The 20,550-nt window shown below is 39.8% G+C and overlaps 1 protein-coding gene across 1 annotated transcript; it reads left to right on the top strand.

The window, feature by feature from the left end:
* Window positions 1-3,878: 3,878 nt before the first annotated feature.
* Window positions 3,879-19,895, top strand: LOC133004675 (immunoglobulin-like and fibronectin type III domain-containing protein 1). The gene is made up of 24 exons (XM_061074147.1): window positions 3,879-3,921; window positions 4,681-4,740; window positions 5,692-5,814; window positions 5,984-6,123; window positions 6,271-6,370; window positions 6,518-6,560; window positions 6,695-6,866; window positions 6,982-7,189; window positions 7,342-7,614; window positions 7,709-8,170; window positions 9,616-9,762; window positions 9,995-10,099; window positions 10,899-11,023; window positions 11,909-12,050; window positions 12,226-12,519; window positions 13,086-13,382; window positions 17,470-17,649; window positions 17,757-17,885; window positions 18,012-18,320; window positions 18,626-18,711; window positions 18,808-19,000; window positions 19,089-19,385; window positions 19,468-19,794; window positions 19,891-19,895. The coding sequence occupies exons 1-24, from the start codon at window positions 3,879-3,881 to the stop codon at window positions 19,893-19,895; spliced, it is 4,260 nt and encodes a 1,419-aa protein (XP_060930130.1).
* The last annotated feature ends 655 nt before the right edge of the window (window positions 19,896-20,550 follow it).

The following is a 20,550-nucleotide window of genomic DNA, read 5'->3' as shown; positions in this document are numbered from 1 at the left end:
TCAAGACATGATGTAAGAATCTATTTATGAAGCGTTATTTTTACCCAACAAATAAATAAGTAAAACATTTGTTATATACCACCCACTGGCACATGATGCCCAGGTTGCATGATATCCTACTTAACATCCTTTATGTTCTAGAAATGCAAGAAGCTTTAGCTCAGATGATAATTCACGGTAAATGGTCAAAGAAAGAACCCATTAATTTCTGAAGCAGATCTGGGAGCTTTATAATTTAAATGAGTTATTTAGGGCGCAGATATTTACATGCGTGTTCAATTTGATGCAGCTTGAATGAATGTAAAAACCTGTTGGGCCTTAGAGGAGGCATGCGCTCCATTGAGTGCCATTATAGTCTAATCATTTACTGTAACCAGTGCTCAAAAAGCCTTCTGGCTTGTTGGGATTAGCCATTTTTTATTATTTACAGGCCAGAATGCACCAGAGAGGCCCAATTAAGAACACTCCTCACTGAAGAGTGAGTGACAAGGCCTCAGCTGATGCAATGTTGAGGTTTCCCTCAGAATAGCAACCTACACCACGGAGTCAGGCCAGGCTGTCTAGTTAGCACTTCGGCGGCAGCTCTCTGTGGTTCCTCATGACTGGAATGAGAGCTATGCAGCATGACATTTCGTCAATATCAGGAGGGTATGCTGGGGGGGTTTAATTCATAATCCAGCCGGTTTATATGGGCTCAGGTCTACTCAAGAGCCTATTCAGATGCATTAGAGGTTCTGTGTGTGGAAGGACAAGTTGACAGGACGTTGGCACCCTTTGTATCTTGTGCTGGTCGATGCTATGCCCGTCCTGTTGAGACAGACACCTCCGACATGTTGTCTTTCGATGTATTATTCCATCCACGGTAGTTTCCATGGTGTGCCATTTCACTGAAGCAGATTTTGTTCACTATCAGAGGATGAAAGCCTGATCTTTACTCTAGTGGTCATTGAGTTGAAATGTTGAACAAGTGTAAATTTTGACCTATTGGTGGAGCTAAACAAAAAAAAAATCAGGGGATCCATTTCAAGAGCCACACTTCTAATGTGGTAAAAAAAACAAGCAAGTTTCCATGGAGAGGACATAACAGGAATTAAATATAGTCACCTCCCATAAGGAAATTAGATCAGCAACTGTAAAAACAAAGCGTGTTAAAGTCAGCCACCGATGTTTATCACCTTTGCATTGCAGCTGGTGCACGTTACACATTTTAAAAGGCAGAAAGTCTGCATAGTTTGAATAGTTATCCGATGAGTGCAATGAACAATCCGTTGCTTGACCTTGAGAGCCTCAATGCCCCATAGTTCATTTGACCTTATCTGTCCAAAGTCACACACACAACTTCGAGCAATGACGACTTATACCAAATAAATCCCATAACCTTGATTAGGTAATATAATTATAGCACAGCCTACAAGGGGATGAGAAACTTGTTCACAACATGTGATACTCATTATTATCCAAGCAAGGATAAAGTTCAACGTGGAGGTTTCAACATCGAAGCACAGAAAAGACCAATAGGGTTTGACTTCAGGCCACATTCTTGTATTAGTGTCAAAGTCCAAATTAACAACAATGCCTGTTACCAACCAACCAAGGTCATCATTAAATTACCTATATTTGAAATTACAGCCTAGGGTGACAGCTCAAAATATAATCTGTATCTTTTAATTAGAAACCAACCAGACATGAATTTTTAAAGGCCCATGCCGTCCCCGATATTGGGTAGTGACAAAATTCCAACACAAATATGTTCGCCAATAAAATTGCCAATAATTCCTAAAATATCCTTATAAAACTTTTATGACAAAGAAACGTAATTCAGGCATGATATTTTACACTTTAAATTTTATTATGAAAGACACAAATATAACTTTAACTTTACAGTAATATAAATTTAAAAAAAATTATGGTGCATATCTTCAGTATATGGATATTTATGTGAAAGCCAATATTAATAATTATAATGAATGTCAATAAGAATAAAACACAAACATATCAAACTTAAATTAAGCACTTTTTTATATTAGGACATATCAGCAACAGTCAGGTCAGGCTCTTTTGACACAATTAACATTCTGACTGTACAACTATACAACTTGCTTCTTCTTTCCTCTGACAGGTATATGTGCACGGTAACTGGGATGTCAAACAGAAGAATGAGATACCACAAACAAAGTGAACCCACCCTTCATCTTCTTGTCAGCGACTGTTCTTTGAAAGATGATCAGACTGTCATCAGTAATTACTGCAGTGAGAGATTGACTTCACCACTAACTTGTCATTGGTAGCCCTTCCCCTCTCCTTCTGGCTATATTCATCCCTTCTTACCTCATGCAGTGCCCCCACCACCACCACCACCCCCCACACCACTCCCCCTTAATAATAACCCACCCGCTTTGAGCATCCATCTGGCTGCACGGAAGAAGCCTCTCCTTGAAAGTCCACTGTCGAGGCACAGGCTTGCAGACGGCAAATGTGAACGAGTTTTCCCCAAAGGATTGAATATCCAGTAAAACCCAGGAGGCAGCAGGTATATATCGAGCCTATAAACCCGTTTCCCAGCCTCAGTGGTTGTGAGGACAGAGCTGGAGACAGGTAAACCACTCTTCCTCTTTATTTGTTTGTGGCTTTGTGTGAACAAAGGGCACATTGTGACTGTGGGTCAGACCTCACCTTCTTTATGATATCCAGGTGGATTTGAGTTAGTGAAAAGATGGAAGGAGAAACGCTGGGGATTTACCATGGTACGCTGTAGAGGAGTCAGAGAAACTTGATCAAAGTTCACTCTTCATTTGTTGTGTACTGTTGGAATGGTGTTGTATGAAAGACTAATACTTTCTTTCAGTTTTCTCTCCTATATTCACCTTTGATTCTCAATTTATGATTACATACACGCTTAACATTGTACAAACTTATGAGCAGTATTACTTGAAAAATGGAGCAAGATAAAATTCCTCCCTTTGCTGTCCCTCATTTTGTCAAATTATCATTTTGTCTATCACTGCTGTGCTATACAGAAGATTGGTGAATTGCCAACATCAAATACTGAGCACCCGACCTCTGACAATTCGAGAATTCCGAGCAGCAACAGTCTGTGGTCAGACAGTGATGAGGTTTCTAGAGGATCGCAGCTAACTTTAGCTCTGGAGCTGCGCATCATCTGTGTTTATCTTGCACTCAGTACGACTTGACCTCTGAGTGACCATGGTCTTGAAGTCTGTAAGCCGGGGAGCCATCCGGAGAATGGCAATAAGTGCATAATCTTTGTTTTGCAGCTGCACAATACTTGGTATGCAACAGTAGAAATGAAAGGCTTCCAATATCCTCTTCAGAGAACAAGCTTTTTTTCAGTTTTCTTTGAACTTAGGAAAGTAGGTGGTGAAATGAAAATGTTCTTATCTCACACATATTTTACATCCATTACATACTCGTATACAGATTGAGTCGGCCTGGCAGTAAGATATGAGTAACTGAACTTATGACTCAAACATAAAGTTAAATAATGTAAATATTTGAATATATATTCTAGTGGTATATTGTATATCTTATATAAAGTAGTTTTCTGAATGAGGCTTTATGTTGCTGATAAGCTATGAAATATAAAACCAAACTAGAAAAAAGCATGTTGTAGATTTTTCTTATGTAAATTAAGTAAACTAAAGCAATGTATTACACTGACAATTACCTTATGCTGTGTTGTAATACTATTTTCCATGATTTGGAAAATAGGACTTGTGCCTTTTTGGCAAACCCAATTCAAGCCATGCAGAGCGTTGATACACTGATTCAGTTAATAAACACGGGTGTCTGGTTTTATTATTGTACTAATGATTCACTTTCTTTTCACAGGTCACACTTTGGACAGTTAACTCGCCAAAATGTGGAAAAGGGGGAAGGGCTCCGGGCCCGGTGTGAGACAAAGTACAGTACAGCAATCACAGATTCCCCATTCCATTTATTCTGCTCATTCCTATTCAATCTGAACTGATGTAATCAACAATGGGGTCCAGATACTGCAATCTGACTGCTGTTAGACAGAGATTATAACTAGATTAGATATTGGACATTTTTGCAATACTTTTCTGCATTGACAAGATTTAATTTAAGTTTGGATACCGATTAATTTAAACAGACAAGCAATCTTTTTTACATTCAGAGTGCCTGATGGAAAAATATTCACACCAACTGCTATAACAGAATTTAGTAATCCTGTGTTTCCCATCTACGAAAACAGGAAACATGATTTTTACTTTTTTTAAAGAAACAATTATAAAACAACAGTTAACATTACAGAAGTATAGGTTAATGGAGAGTGACTCCAACAACTTGATGTACAGTATCTATCTGAAACATACAAATCCATGATAGTTATGCAAGTTCACATTTGACAACTCAGGATGACAAGAAATCATCACTGGATTAAGAATTCCTGTCTGCAGCCCTTTACTCTGACCCTCTCTGTACTTGGAGGTTTATTCAGACCTTGATTAGTTTTTCCTTTCCACATGAAAACGAGAAATTTACTTCCATCAATATAAGGAAATGCCTGCAGGACATAACCTGCAATTTTCAATGAGGCAACTAATTCATTGCTTTTATTGCATATAAACATACATATGATTATAAATGAGTATTGACCTTGTGCTTCTTACTGATCTTGTGCAATTTCTCTTCACCCAGATTTCTCCCTGGTTTCTCGCTATATTCAACATTTTAATGAGGTGTCTGGCAACAAGTCAGGTGATTTCAAAGGGCCATTTTGTTTTCTATTATACAAATATAAAACCTTTGAGGTCTCCATGCATGACTGCACTCTAACAACACAAAGCTGAGCTGTATCCATTATTGTGAACCATGGAATAAGTATTGAATAATACATTAAGGATTATTGAATACCGTGTTTGCTTGTGACCTGTGGCCTGTCTTTGTGTTGATAACCTGAATTATCTGTTTACTCCCTTCTCCATCATATCTCTATCACATCAGTCGCCCTCAGTCACATGTTTGATAGCGTGACGCTTCTCCCATTTCTGCCCTTGTAATAATAATCATTCATCCCCGGATTAATGTTTTTATTCATCAATTTGTCTGTGATCCTCCACCTCTGTGCGTCAAAAGCCTGATAGCAAAATGCCCGACAGCAAAGCAGGTATATGACGGGATCACACAGTGGATTTATTGCACTGATCTTACTTGCAGTGTTTTGAATAAGTAGAAAGGTTAAACGATTAGTTAATTAATAGGTTGGCATACATGTCATATTTCAAGCTTCTACAATGTAAAGATTTATTGATTTTCTCCATTTATATATTTGCGAGTGGAATATTTTTGACAATGACAGAGGCATGCATGTGTGTTTTATTTATTTTTTATAAAACCTTACAATTTACCCTAAAATGGAGGGTTGCATCTCGTATTTGTGTTCAGCACTTACCATTCGTGTATCAGTCAAAAAGCAAATGTTTCTGTAAACACAAGAAGCATCACCGAGAATGTTTGATATTTGTGAAATAGGCTGCATGGGAGCAAAAAGAAAAGTTTAATTCAACAGAGGCAGTAATCCCCCACTTCAACTTAAAAATGTCAAATCCTGCCGTGCTGAATTGCTTTGTAAGTTTAAATTATATAGTGATTTGTTTGTAATACACTATAATATTTCTATATATAATTTTATATTATTGCTGGCTTTAGCCCTCATCCGGAAGAGATCCAAGACTCCTGGCGTGTTGATCACACAGTACGAGGTGAGCTTGCCAGAGGGAAAGAGCACCCCAGATTTCCAGAGTAAACCAGAACCTGTGGCCATCAAGGAAGGTGAGTTTCATGTTGTTACAACAGAGCAATACAATACAAATGACATATTTATATAAACCTATAAGCTTGGCACATGAACAAATAATTTTAATTGATGAAGTTACATTTTATTGACTATATTTACAGTTAGAAATTGTAAAAATAAACAATATTTCCACACACATCACAGGGCAATTAGCCGTTTTTAAGGCCGTGGTGATCGGGGTCCCAAAACCAGAGGTGTCATGGAGAAGAGCTAAAGGAAACATTTCTGACAAGGACAAATATCTGACTAAATATGAAAAATCAACTGGGGAGTATATATTAGAGGTAAGTGAATAAATACTTTCACATGCAGTAAATATCCTGTGAATACTGCTCTTACTTTTAGTTTTTAACAGCAAAGTAAAACCTCCTTGTAGATTAGTACATATGTTGTATGTATCTGTTTACTGCATCTGTTATTCATTTCTCCAGGTTCACAAAGTGTCTGCTGCCGACACTGATACATACAAATGCTGTGCTGTGAACGAGTTTGGCAAAGCAGTCTGCACAGCTACATTAAGTGTAACTGATGGTAAGAGTTGCTAAAGCAATGCATTTAAATGGTAAATCAAATGTTATCATTGCAACTAACACTGACCAATGTATAGATCGTCCAGAGTCTAATCTATGGTATAACTGAAAAACATTCACAAATCTGAACTGAGTTTGCCATTTGCAGTGTCAACAAATCCATCAGATTTCAGAAAATTGTTAAGGAAAAGGTAAGAAAAACAGAAATTATGATTACATAATATTAAAACACCCACCTTTATGTGTATATATTTATTATTGGTCTTTGTTTGGCTGTAAACAATAAGAGCTGTATGACCTTGTATGTTTTGATCATTATTTGTAGTAAAGCAGAGCATGCGGATGGAGAAACTGAGGATACATTCTGGGATGCAATGCTGAATGCTGACATAAGAGACTATGAGCGCATCTGTAGTGAGTTCGGTGTCACAGACTTGTATACGGTTCTCAAGAAAGTAGAGGAGAAGAAGAGGGAGAGGATGCAAAATAAGTGCAAGGTATGAAAACTCTCCCACAGGATACATCATCTCAAGCTAAATCATTGATAAAGACACTAACCAACCATCCCATTATGAATTTGGTTATTTGTCTGTAACCCCTCTGTGGATCTAGCAGGACGTTGCCATTCCCTCTGATGAAAACGCAACAGAGAAGCACAATCTAAACGGGGTTGCAAGGACAAAAAATGTCAGTATAAAGAGCCTGCTACAGGAGAACCCAGGGCTGACTCAGCTGGAAGTTGAAAAGCTCAACCTCCTCGAAACAGCCTTGAATAGGGAGGATACTGAAGAAATCAAGCTCCTGCTTGTAGAGTTTAAACGTAGGTTCAAGAGGGGACAAGTGGCATTGAAAGGTTTTTAAAAAACAATAATCAAATGGTCCAATCTCTGACTTGTCTTGTCAGTTCCTTAGATTAAGATTATTCTGGACCAGGGTGATGCATACACTACATAACTATTTCCCTTTTCCCAGTTTCGAATGTGGACTTCGTTGTCAAAATGCAGGAGATCACAGCCCAAGAAAGAGAGGATGCCCTCTTTGAGTGTCTCCTGACACACCCACTGCCCAGTATTACATGGATGGGAAAGGGCAGCACTCTGGAGGATGGAGAAAAATATAGCATAACGGTGTCAGACCATAAACTGATCCACAGGCTGTTGATCAAGGACTGCATGCTGCTGGACAAAGGCATCTATTCAGCTGTGGCTGGCATCACATCCTGCAACGCCTGGCTGGTCGTGGAAGGTAACATTTTACAGAACAGTGCTGCAATAACCAATATGTGTGCAGATAATGATTTTCCAAATAATTGTGAGTTATGTTGTCATGCATGTTCCAGCTGACGGTGACCCCACACCTGCCGGTAACAAGAGACCTCGTAAAACAGCCGTGGCGCGTGGAGCACAGACCGACCTTGAGAAAGTGGCCAAAGAGCAACAAATAAAAAACCAGGAGGAGATGGAGAAGATTTTAGCAGCTGTCAAAGCAAAGTACGACGAAGGACAAGTCAAAGGAGGAAGCAGATCAACCGATGGGGGAAGAAAAGCTGAAATAAATGCAATCACTGGTCTGGGTAAAAACGCAGGAGCAGGAGAGGACAAGGTTGACGCAGCAAAAGCCACCGTCCTGTCTGAGCAAGCAGGAAGCAAAGGGAGCAAAGGGAAGGCAAAGAAGAAAAACCCCAAAAGAGATGGCAAAGGATCAAAATCGAATGTTCCCGGGTGTGTAACAAAAACAGGAGGGACGGTAGATGCCCCCAAGAACGAGAAATCTGATGGAGTGGATTTTGACAAGGTAACAGGTAAAGTCGATCTATGCCCAACAATGCATTTCCTCCATCAGCACTTCAGTGAGTAATCGGTGCAGGTTAATAACTTGTGTGTGTGTGTTCAAAACATGTTATTTTTAATTATTTCAAAAGCAGAAGACCGGGCAGAACGATTCAACATGACACAACTGATTCATATTCCAGTATAGTACAGGGGATTCCCAGCCACCATAAATAATACAATACATTTCAGCTTTGGATATCATTGAGAACCGGCAGCTTGCAGAAAGAAGGATCTGGGAGTTGCATGTTCTCCCCGTGCCTGCTTAGGTTTTCTCTGGGTCCATGTTCCTCCCTCAGTCCATACACATGTCATTTGGAGACTCTTAATTGCCCATAAATGTTAATGTGAGCATGGATGGTCATTAATCTTTCTATGTTGGCCTTGCGGTGACCTGTCCAAGGTGCCCCCCGCTTCTCGCTCAATGTGAACTGGGATTAGCTCCAGCAGCCCTCATAGAATAAGAAGTATAGCTAATTGGTGAATGGATATCATTGGGAATTCCCAGCTGAACTATTTTATTATAACTGACCACAGATGCAGATGAAGGAGAATATTCTGAGGAAAGCGAGGACTTCAGTGAATCCGATGATGATTCAAGATTAAAGCACGGCCAAGACATTGAAGGTAGTGTATCTGGAAACATGTAGAAAATATACTGCTTTTATTTATTATTTTGATCGAATGTTGTGTGTGTGTTGAGCTCAACTGCAAAGGGACAGATGTAACTCAGATATAACAGATTCAAATATTTGCTACAGGTCGAAGTGAAGTGAGAGATTCTGATGGAAACAAAGTGAAGTCTAGCAGACGATCAAAGAGAACAAAGAAGGTCCATTGGGAACATCAAACATCTGGTGAGACTGGGATTATACTGCATCTTCTGCATGGAGGAGATTACAGAAATACAACTGACCAAAGATTAGTCATCAAAGATATACTGTATATATAAAATGAAAACAATCACATCTGATTGTTTTACATATTGTTTCATTAAAACAGGCTTTGACTCGAGCCAAGAAAATAATAGAAATGAACAACAGCAATAAAAATTGTATTTGCTGGTTCCTGAAATCAAGTGAAATAAGTAGAGTGAGCATCTGGAACACCACTAATGACATCATTTTCTCTTTCATTAGCGTAACAGTTTTAAATGAGGAAAAATAAATAAATAAAATAATCACCAGATTGGTATGGAAAGTCTGATATGTTGGAATAATGAATAAAATGTGAAGAAGAGTGTAGGTGGAGAACTAAGCAGGATGTATTTTAGTCCTTGTTGCTGTGCTGCTGTTTGGTTTTTTTTGAAGATGTGAAAGATTTTTAATACAATATATAAAACAACAATGAAATAGTGGACACACTGAAACTCCAAGGTCTTAAGTGAAATGTGCACGACCCAAACTCTGTGTCTCAGATCCAAATGAACAAGCGAGTGACTATGAAGAAAGTGACAGTGAAGACAACGAGGACCCGACTGGTGAAGCCAACGAGGACACGACTGGTGAAGTCAAGAATCCACGTTGTGCAAAGCAAAGAAAGCAACAAGCCAACGCAGACAATGGTAAGAGATGGAAAGTGGTGCACTAGTGCATGGAGGCAACTTCTGGTTAGTCAGAAAATAACCTGGATCTTCTGGATCTTTTCTGAAACAGATTGTGTTTAGAAATGTTTGTGATTCGATTTTTACAATAAATTCACAACATACTTTGACCATTATTATGGCGTCTGTTAATTTTGAAGAAAAACAACAACAACAAAACTGTGTGTGTAAAGCTATGTTTTGAATATTAAAGGTGAAAAAGAACTCATTGACTCTAAAGAGATGGGCGATGACACTGGTGCTGTCAAACGTAAAAAGCGTAAAAGACAAGGACCACTGATAGAAGACGTGGTGATTGGTGAGTAAAGTGTTGTGACTCAATGACAGTAGTCAAACAATAAAGTAGTAAATGTACAAGGAGATGTATATATCCATGTCTAGACTCTGATTACTGCAATTTTTATACACGCATTAACATAGTGACCTTAACTGTATATTATGGGTCATGTTTCTATATCTTATTATCGGGGGCGATCATAGTCAGCACTATAGAATGACAGCAGCTGAAACACATGCTATAGCACTTAAAACAACTCTGTTGGGGCCAAGAAAATAACTCACTCCATCGTCTGCTTCACTTCAAAAGTCGTGCGCTCATCGATAATACTTACTAACAGCAGCAGACAGGCTGTTCCACACGACTGGAGCCACTCAGTGGTTTCATGCACAATCTACTGGAGTAAAATATAGAGCTCCACTTTATTTTTATTGAATCAAAAATTGTTTTTGAATTGAGATTATGGAACGAATAGGGACACAAACCATCAGAAAGTTAATGTATTACCAAAGGTTCCCACACCTACTTTTGACGGTAAAGGGTGGGGAGTACTTTTACAAATTTGCTGAATATCAGGTTAGGGGCATTTCTTTCCCATGCACAATGAATGAGAATAAATCTGGGTAAAAAAGACTGTTCAACATTATGATCAAAATATCAGGTTTGTAGCTTAAAAGAAATTGTGATAAATCAGAAAACAATGCTTTAATCTCTAACCTCCAAGGAAATGTATCAACATAAATAGAAAACCACCTTGTATGAGGGTTTATCACTTTATAAATATATATGTCCTGACAGTTTACCCAACTGTTTGTGATAGATCCAGGGGTCCAGTTCATCTGTGGATTGTCTGATGTCAGTGCCATCATCAATGAGATGGCTGAATTAACATGTAAGCTCAGCAGTGAAGACTGTGACGGAGCCTGGTTCAGAGACGGAAAAAAGGTTAGTCCCTGCAGGTAAAACTCATAATGTTCTCACTGTGTTGGGGTCCACCTAGCAAGTAAGGCCTGGGGAGCTAAAGCTGCTTCCATTCATTTGATCCAAGACAAACAAAAAAAGCAATATGTTCACTATCTTAAGATCTAGTGCAGATTTGTTCTCACGCTGATACTTTACAAACAAACCAAGATGTGTACAGTCAGCATTAACTCATACGGGTAAGCCCATCGTCATCCTGCATTCCTGTATTCTCTTGTGTTTTGTACAACAACATTACAAGGATGGTTGTATATAAATATCAGGTGATCACCTCATCAGTTCACTAACAGCAGATGGATTCAACGGTAGTTTACCCTTTTAATTTATGGTCAAATGTGGTTGCTAAGCTTAAACTAGAGTCTGATTGACAGACACCAATCAAATGAACTGATGTAAAATGGTAAAACACACCAGTTTTAGTTTGAAACACAGAATGTGTAAAGATGGACAAGAGGCATGAAGCAAAAGCACCTTTTCGCCCCCCAGTGGCTGGCAGTAGTATAGGTCCTAAACCTAGTGTTTCCCTGCTGCTCCTCCTCCTCATATTTGCTGTTAACCTGTCTTTAAAAAGTTAAAAACCCTAAATATGTTTAAAAGAAAAAAGAGAATATGTCATAATTTTCTTGAGAGAGAATCTGCTGCCACTGTAAGTGAATCCCCACAGGATTCATACACTATGTCGTCATCTGTGATTTACCACAAATATCTGGCAGATGTTTATTCACTGGGTGGGACACACCACAGCTGGACATGAAGTCCTTTGGAGCGTTCACCGTTTCTGATCTGAATGACTAATTAACTCGCAATTGTTTCTGCTTTTCATCTGTCATCTGCCCGCTTTCCTATCAGATATCCCCAGATGAGAATTTCATTATCACAAAAGATGGTGCGATCCATAAATTAATGATAATCAGGTGCGTGGAGGAGCACTCAGGGAAATATCGCTTCGAAGCAGATGGTCGTAAAACAGAGGCGATGATCAACGTCAAAGGTTTGAGAACTCATCATGATAACACTAACGATATTTGATAACTCGCAGCAGATGTATAAAGGCAAGATTCTGTGTTATATTTTTAGCCATAGGGTAGAAGTTGTTAGTTTGATATCAGATAACAGCTTAATACAATCTCAACACTAAATTACCCTGTGCCCCCTTTTTGTTTTAGATCCTCCCAGGTTTCCCCCTGAGGACCTCAGTGCCTTCACTGAGCCTGTTATCGTCAAAGTGGGGCACAACGCCATCTTCAAACTGCATTTCGTTGGCTACGAGCCCATCAAGATTCAGTGGTACAGGGAGGGAGATGAGCTCTACGATGACAGCAACACAAAGATAGAGAGGTTTGCGAGTCACAGCCGCTTGCTCCTCAGCAGGTGCCAGAGGAAGGAAACAGGAGAGATCAAGATCAAGCTGAAGAACGAACACGGCTTCACTGAGGCCCTTTCACAGCTCATTGTGCTTGGTGAGTGAATGAAGGATGAGCTGATTGAATAAGCTCTACACATGTACAAAATATGACTATAAATATAAGACAAATACCTACTCAATTAGGTAATGATGCATCTAATCTAAGCCTGCATAAAGTAGTATCTTTAGAATTATATAATTTGTGCATCTTCATATGTACTTTGGTGTTGTAAAAGCACAAGAGCAGTAAACAGCAGTGTGCTGCAACGCTTTAGAGCTCATCAACATAACTGTTACAACCTGGACACATTATGTGCTTTTTTCAAAACTGCTGCCCTCCAACCATCACTCAAGAGATGGCCTCTTGTTCTACTTTAAGCAGAATCTCAGACAGCGAGAATGTGACATGTTAAAGATTATTTTTAGGAAATGCAAGTCAAAGCTTGACAAAAGCAATTATGATCTAACTGCACCTGTCATTGCTGCCAGCAACAAATGTCAAATATGACTATAATTATTTTTCATTGAAAATAATAGTTCCCTTGTGTAAATGTGGTATTTGTGTTCTCACATACTGGAAGTCAAAGCTTTGTCAAATGTTAAAATGTCTTGACGTTTCAGACAAGCCCACGTCACCTCTGGGTCCTGCCGAGGTAATGGAGAACTCGCCGCGTTGTATTGAATTCAGGTGGCGGCCTCCTAAGGATGACGGCGGCTCGCCAGTGATTAACTACACAATCGAGCGTCAGCAAGTGGGTCGAAACACCTGGAAGAAAAGAGGCGAGATCCCAGGTGTGCCCAGCTTCCGTGATACAGAAGTGGAACATGGCCGGAGATACTGTTACCGTGTCCGGGCAGTGACTGCGGAGGGAACAAGTGAAGTTATGGAAACTGACGACATGCAGGCCGGCACCCTGGGTGAGCAAAACTGATGTCACATCATCTGAGATTTCACCGACAGTTTAATGTGAGATAAATATATGTTGCTTTTAATGTCACAGAAGCCTGAAATTGTGCAAAACTTAGGCAGGACCCACGTTAGTCTCTTCAGAAACAGGACAATCTTGCTGTGAGTCAGTGCAAACCACTGGTGAACACTATGGGATGTGCAGTTATACGAGGACCACAAGGGCTAAATGCAGCTCGACTTTCAAACAATAAAACACAATGATAAATGAAACCACTTTCTCACCCGCAATAGAAAACTCTGATTGCCATTGAATGTGCCAAGAAAGTGAGACGCTAAAAGAGGCAAAAGTTACACTTCACCTCCCACAAAGACGGCAACCACTGTCCCTGGGAGAACCAAAACCTAATGCTACCTGAGAGACAATTTAAAAAGTGTCCTGTTCCACATCTAAAATAAATTCCAATAAATCAGTCACAGAGAGAAACAAATCACACCTTTTCATGGCCCGACAGCCAACTAATAAAAAGCCCAAAGAAAAGGCATGAGCTTAAATCACCACTACACAATAACACCGTTCCAGTACAGCACAGCAAGCAGCGAATAACAAAACAAGCATAAGACAAATGAGAGTAGCTTGAACTTACTGTTTGAAGGTTGGCTTGAATAAGAAGTCCATGTAACAGTCTTTCTCGGAGGAGTCGGTGTGTTGTGTTAGTTTTCCATGGGGACCTTCAGTCTCTGCAGCATGTGCGACTCCACAGAAACAAGTGAAAGTCGAAAATAAGTCCTCTCCAAGTCGTGGTCCAGTTTTTCCTCCACAAGCTGTTGGAAATGCAGAAGATGATTAAAGCTGGAGAAGCCTCACACCCAGTCTGTCCCCCTTCACTGTCCAAATGTCTGCAGATTTACTACCAGAGGTTTGGGTCTCACCTCCATAGATTCATGTTTTTCCTCTAAATTCCATTTTTTATATTTTAAATTAATAACTTTACAGCATGAGGCAGCCAAGCATCAATTAAGACCATCGTTAAATAATTCAGTTGATGGATTCTGCTGCACTAACTATCTGTCTTTCTGATTCAACCTACTGGTTTAAGGATAGTAAGTAATTTATGAGTCTTGCACAGCTGCTGACGAGTTCTTGTCAATAATTTGTCTATTTTTTTAGTCGTAAACTGGTCAATATTTAAGTCAATAATTTATCTAAACAGTCCCAATACAACCCAGTTGACGTTAGCATTGGTCGTCTGGTAGCATGTTCCGCCATGCTGTCATTTATCAACATGCTAATATCTAACATTAGCTTGCATACATTACAAACGAACACTAGTATGCTCATATTTTTTTAGGCCGTCATCAAACAAAATGCTAAGAAACTGGAGAGACTTTTGAGGGGTGAAAACTTCAAACGTTTTCTTGAAATAACGAATGGTAGTTAAAAGAGAATAACTTTTATATATTTGGGGCTTCAAGCATTAGCCTTAAACCAGCCTGTAACTCCTCTGAAGGACTCACCTCTTCTCTGGAGACGTTTTATATCCAAATAACTCTAAACTCTAAGAATCTTAAACCCAGTTTGAACCAGGATGAGGATGTGTAACTGAATCAGTGCGAGTGACACAGGTGTGCTGCTGCGAACCTGTCCAGGGGGCGTAACCTGCTTCTCGCGCAGTAGCTGCTGGGATTGTCTCCAGCCCCGCCCCTTGACCCCGGAAGGAGGATGGAGGAGAAGAGGGATGAGAGGATGGATGAGAGGAGGGACAGCTGGATGAGAGGATGGATGAGAGGAGGGATGGATGGAATGAATGAATGGATGGATGGATGGATGAATGGATGGATGGATAGATAGTATTTATGAAAACACAGAAAAGATCTGTTGTATAAAAGACCTATTTAATCATCAGCTGATTCAGTGTCGATGCTGCCCCCTGCTGTGCAGCATTAGCCATTAGCCTGGTCTGTACTCTGTGTCCTCTCAAATGCATTGTGCATTTACAATGAATGAGTAAATACCAATCCTGTCATTCTTTTAAATTAAGTGACAGTAATATAGTCAATTTGTCTGTTCAGAATAGAGCAGAATATAAATATTTGTAGTCCACTTGTGTGGAAATGTATCTTTGGATATATAAAGCAGAGCATTTAATGTGATTAACACAGGGAAGAAGGGCAAATGACAAAAATTCATACATTTGGGAAATAACCTGAACATGGACAAGAATACATGAAAACAATAAATACAGTAAATAGGGTAAATAAATTAGCCTGTAGCGGTAAGCATTAGAAGTAAAGGTGCTAGAATCAGTGGTGGGAGGTAACAAAGTAGAAATACTTTTTGACTGTACTTAAGTAGATTTTTCACATATCTGTACTTTACTTGAGTATTCATTTTCCTGACGACTTTTAACTTTTACTCGCTACATTTGAGCACAAATATCTGTACTTTCTACTTCTTACATTCTCAAAACTGGCTCGTTACTTGAGCAGCGGAGGTTGGAGCAACGTGCACCTTTACACACGGCGCACCTCTCTCTCGCTCCTGCAGGAGCTCGGTTCAGTCTTCATTATTAGGGCCCGCGCACTGACAGGCACTGACAGACGTGAGGCCCTATTGAAATTGTAAGGATTATTATTCAGGCAAATTAATTGGCTTTTTGAGGCTTTTTTTATTAGGTGACTTTACATAATTTTTTGAAGGTATTCCTTTTTCGATTCACATTCGTTTTCCCTTTCCTGCTTCGTTTCAACATCTGCACATAAATTCATAGCTCAAACCAGCAAGTGGTTAACTTTTCTTAAAGAAAATATTGGAAGTAGTTGGTTTAAACAAAAACTGTTGGCAAATAGACTATCATTGGCTGGCCGTGTCTACTTAGTCTTACACGTCCACGAAAACAAAACAAACAGATTTAAAACAAGTCGAGATGGAAAAACAAACAGCCTAACCAATTATATAAGCAAACGCAAACACAACTTTCAGCCAACACGACCAAAAACAAACACTGTGTCGTGGACTACTGCATATTCACGCACACAATTCAGGTTTTTTAATGGACCTCGCCAAATGGAACCCTGGGTAATCAGGCCCAGTTTTCCACTCGCTATAATGCCAATGTAATTTTTGCAAAGATATAATATATATCTATATATTGACAATTCCAATCCTTAGTCGCCCTTTGTGCTGACTCAACACAACTTAGAAGCTGTTGAGTCTTTATATATGTATTGTACAAACTGGCTAATGTGTACAACTTCAAGCAGGGTTGTGTCTTCACTTTGTCATCCCTACAGGCAAGTTACTCTACAGGTGTATTGTCACCCTGCTGGAAACAAATGCAAACACAACCGCAGGCCCATTCAGTGGAGATAGTCTAATGATAAATAAACAGGCTTACTTGTAGATGCGTGGACAAGCTGGCGGGCAGGTATACAGGCAGGTAAACATCCAGGCAGTTACAAAACAAAACTAATAGACACAAACGGTTCATTTGGTTTATTAGTGGCAGGTCTATTAGTGTTCTTAGGTAGAATCAAGAGGCACTTGTTTATTCTGTTTTGTTGATTCTTTGTTGTCTCTAGAAGTTCAGATGCACTTATCCAATACTATTTTAACCTCAGCATCTCGATTCAAAATTTGTAAAATTATACATTATATATATAGTGTTGTTATAATTTTTCAGTCAGTTGAAATAAATCCTGAACTGAACAATTTTGGGTTGTTTTGTGTCTGTATAGACCTACTATAAAAAGCACTTAGCATTTTTAATTTTGGTACTTATACTTTTACTTTTGATACTTAAGTACATTTCAACACCAGATACTTTTGATACTTGAGTACATTTAATATGAGCAACTCTAAGACTTTTACTCAAGTCATTTTCTGACGGGTGACTTTTACTTTAACCGGAGTCACTTTCAAGTAAGATATCTGTACTTTTACTCAAGTATGGCTTTCAAGTACTTTATACACCACTGGCTAGAATAACAACAATAACACTTCACTGCTTGTGACCTGATGAGAGTTTAAAAGAAAAGTTAATTCTGTCAGATTTCAACTTCAACCAGTGGAATGACTTATTTCTCTCCACTCTTCAGCTTTTCCCGGCCCTCCAGCGCCCCCGAAGGTGGTCAGTGCCTTCGACGACTGCATCAACCTTTGCTGGAACATACCGATCAACACAGGAGGTTCACGTATCCTGGGTTATATTATGGAGAAACGCAAAAAGGGCAGTAATCTCTGGACTGTGGTCAATGCCGTGGATGGGCTGATAAAAGGTTAATTTCTTTTCTTTTTTATTTATTTCACTCTAATTCCAGCTGCCAGTGTTTCAGTCTGTGACAGTGAGGTTTTGTTGTTGCTCCTTCTTTAAATGTAACCACAGAGAAGAGATATACTGTGAAGGATGTTGTGGCAGGTTTGGAATATGAATTCAGAGTCACTGCCATAAACCTCTCAGGACCTGGTGAATTTAGCAACCCTTCGGAGTTTGTTTTTGCTCGGGATCCCAAGGGTAAGTGTTGCAACTGTTTTTCATGCTGCAATAAACCACAAATTCCACATTAAAGAAAGTATATGTATGCATAAACCATTCACTGCACGACATTTGACATGACTTTTAATTTCACATGTGTCCCAGAGCCTCCTGGTAAAGTTACAGGCCTGAAGGTGACAGAAACATCTTACACCCACATGGTCCTGATTTGGACTAAACCTGAGGACAGACCGGGGATACAGGATGAGGCCAAAGGGTATTTTGTAGAAATTCGACAGGCCGACTGTATCGAATGGTCCCGCTGTATCAGCGTCCCGATCATCACCACTTCCTTCAGCGTGAAAGGCCTCAAGTCCATGGACATGTACTGGGTGAGGGTGATAGCGACTAATGATGGAGGAGAGAGTGAACCTGAGGAGCTGGCCAACTACGTGCTTGCTATGCCCTCACCAGGTATACATACTCTTCTTTTAAACTGAATATGTTGCTGTTTGCATTTTGAAGAAAATCTCCTCTGTCATGACACTTTCAAGTCAATCAATCAATCAAGTTTTATTTGTATAGCCCACATTCACAAATAACAATTCGTCTCATAGGGCTTTAACATTGTGTGACATCCTCTGTCCTTAACCCTCAACAAGAGTAAGGAAAAACTACTAAAAACCCTTTTCACAGGTAAAAATATGTAGAAACTTTCGAAAGCTCCTGAAGTTAAATATTGGCCAAAGCCATTATTTATTGTTTTTTCTTCATTTCAGTGAGGCCAAAGTTCACAAACCACAGGATGAAGAGTTTTGTGGTAGTGAGGGCAGGAAACTCTGTCAGGATCACAGTTCACTTTGAGGTGAGATTCACATGTTCAACCCATAAAACTCAACAGGGGGGGCGGGGGCTTTAAGCATTCTATAAACTAAGACATTACCAATGCACTCTCTTCCAGGCCTCCCCACGGCCAGCTATCATGTGGCTAAAGGACAATGTGCCGGTGGCAAAGCGAGCGACGATCAGCAACTCTGACGGCTCGTCTCAGCTGCTGATCCCCTCCTCTGAGCGCACGGACTCTGGCATCTACTCCGTCCTGGTGAAGAATTTCGTAGGACAAGAGACATTTAGTACAGAAGTCAGAGTCACAGGTTAGATTTAGAAGATCTATAGCTACATCAATTTTGAATAATATTTACTGAAGGACCTGCAGCCGGTATAAACTGCTTGTATTTCCAGATGATCCGAAGCCTCCTGGTCTGGTGGAGCTGGAGGAGAACGTGCCCGACACAGTCACGGTGATGTGGGAACCGTCTCCTGATGAGAAGCGTGATGACCGCCTCCACTACACGGTGTCCAAGCTGGACTCCACCAAACGCACCTGGACCACAGTGGCCGACAGACTCTTCAATAACAAGATCACAGTCTGCAATATCATGCACGGGAGGGAATATAACTTCCGCGTCTATGCCAAAAATGACATTGGCATATCGGCACATTCCGAGTCACCAACCTGGGGGATGGAGAAGAAGAAACGTGAGTTTTGATATCACAATTTCAAAGGGAAAATATCCAACTCTGAGGTAAACCTAATATCACCGTGACTCCTCTCTTATAGAAAAGTTTGTGGTGAACGTACCGACCATGAAGGACTGTGACCTGCGATGTGCTCCGACTTTCCTCGTCCCCTTGAAGCTTCACACGGCGCCCAAAGGCTACGAGTGCTACATGAGCTGCGCCGTGAAGGGAGACCCCAACCCTCGAATCACGTGGTACCGAAACCACATCAGTCTGAACACAAACACCAACTATTTCATCTCCAACACGTGCGGGGTGTGCTCCATGTTGATCCTCCGCGTGGGCCCCAAAGACGTGGGCGAGTACACCATCACCGCAGAGAACGACCGGGGCCGGGCTGAAAGCTCCACCGTCCTCAGTGTCCGAGGTGAGGCAGCAACACAACTGCACTTTAATATGAAGAATAGATGAGAAAGAAAAGGACACAACGTAATGCTAAATCACTTTTCTCTTTTCCTTACAGAGTGATGAACCTTAGGACGTCACAGTCTGAGCACGATTTATATTAAGTTCATATTTCTCATATTTAATATTTGAATTGAAGTAGCTGTGGTGCTTGGATTTACTTCACCGACTGTAATAAGAAACAAAATGAGGTATTTGAGTGTTTCTGAAGTAAGAAATAAAATTATTTCACAAATGAAACATTGCTCTCCTGTATGCTTCAGTGTGTTTGATGATGAAAATCAGACGATCAGTGCAGAACGTGGTGATCTGTTATGAGCAGATACGTTACAGTGATGACACTGGGTAGGTACATTATTCCAAAGGGTCTGTTTGTTCATGAGTTTGTTGCACACATCATCCAGACAATTCTATATATACAGCACATAATTAACTGTTGAGACATTTTGACAAATGACAATGAATATATAAAAAATGTACCTATAAAAGCAAAATATATCAGGATATGATTGAAATTAAAGCAGAATATTAGAGTAGATTCCCCAGGTTCAATGTATAGTTCTTACATTTGAAGTGTATTCTTTATTTCTTTATTTTTTATTGTTTTCTTTCATCTACCTCTGTTTTGAAAATGTAACATACAAAGAAAATTGTAAAAAAAAAAAAAAGATAGACAATTTACACAGTTTTCAGTGTATTTATTCATCCTCACAGTCCA

The sequence above is a fragment of the Limanda limanda genome, chromosome 7, assembly GCF_963576545.1.
Source record: "Limanda limanda chromosome 7, fLimLim1.1, whole genome shotgun sequence".
Lineage (NCBI taxonomy): Eukaryota > Metazoa > Chordata > Actinopteri > Pleuronectiformes > Pleuronectidae > Limanda > Limanda limanda.
This window is presented reverse-complemented; position numbering and strand designations above follow the sequence as displayed.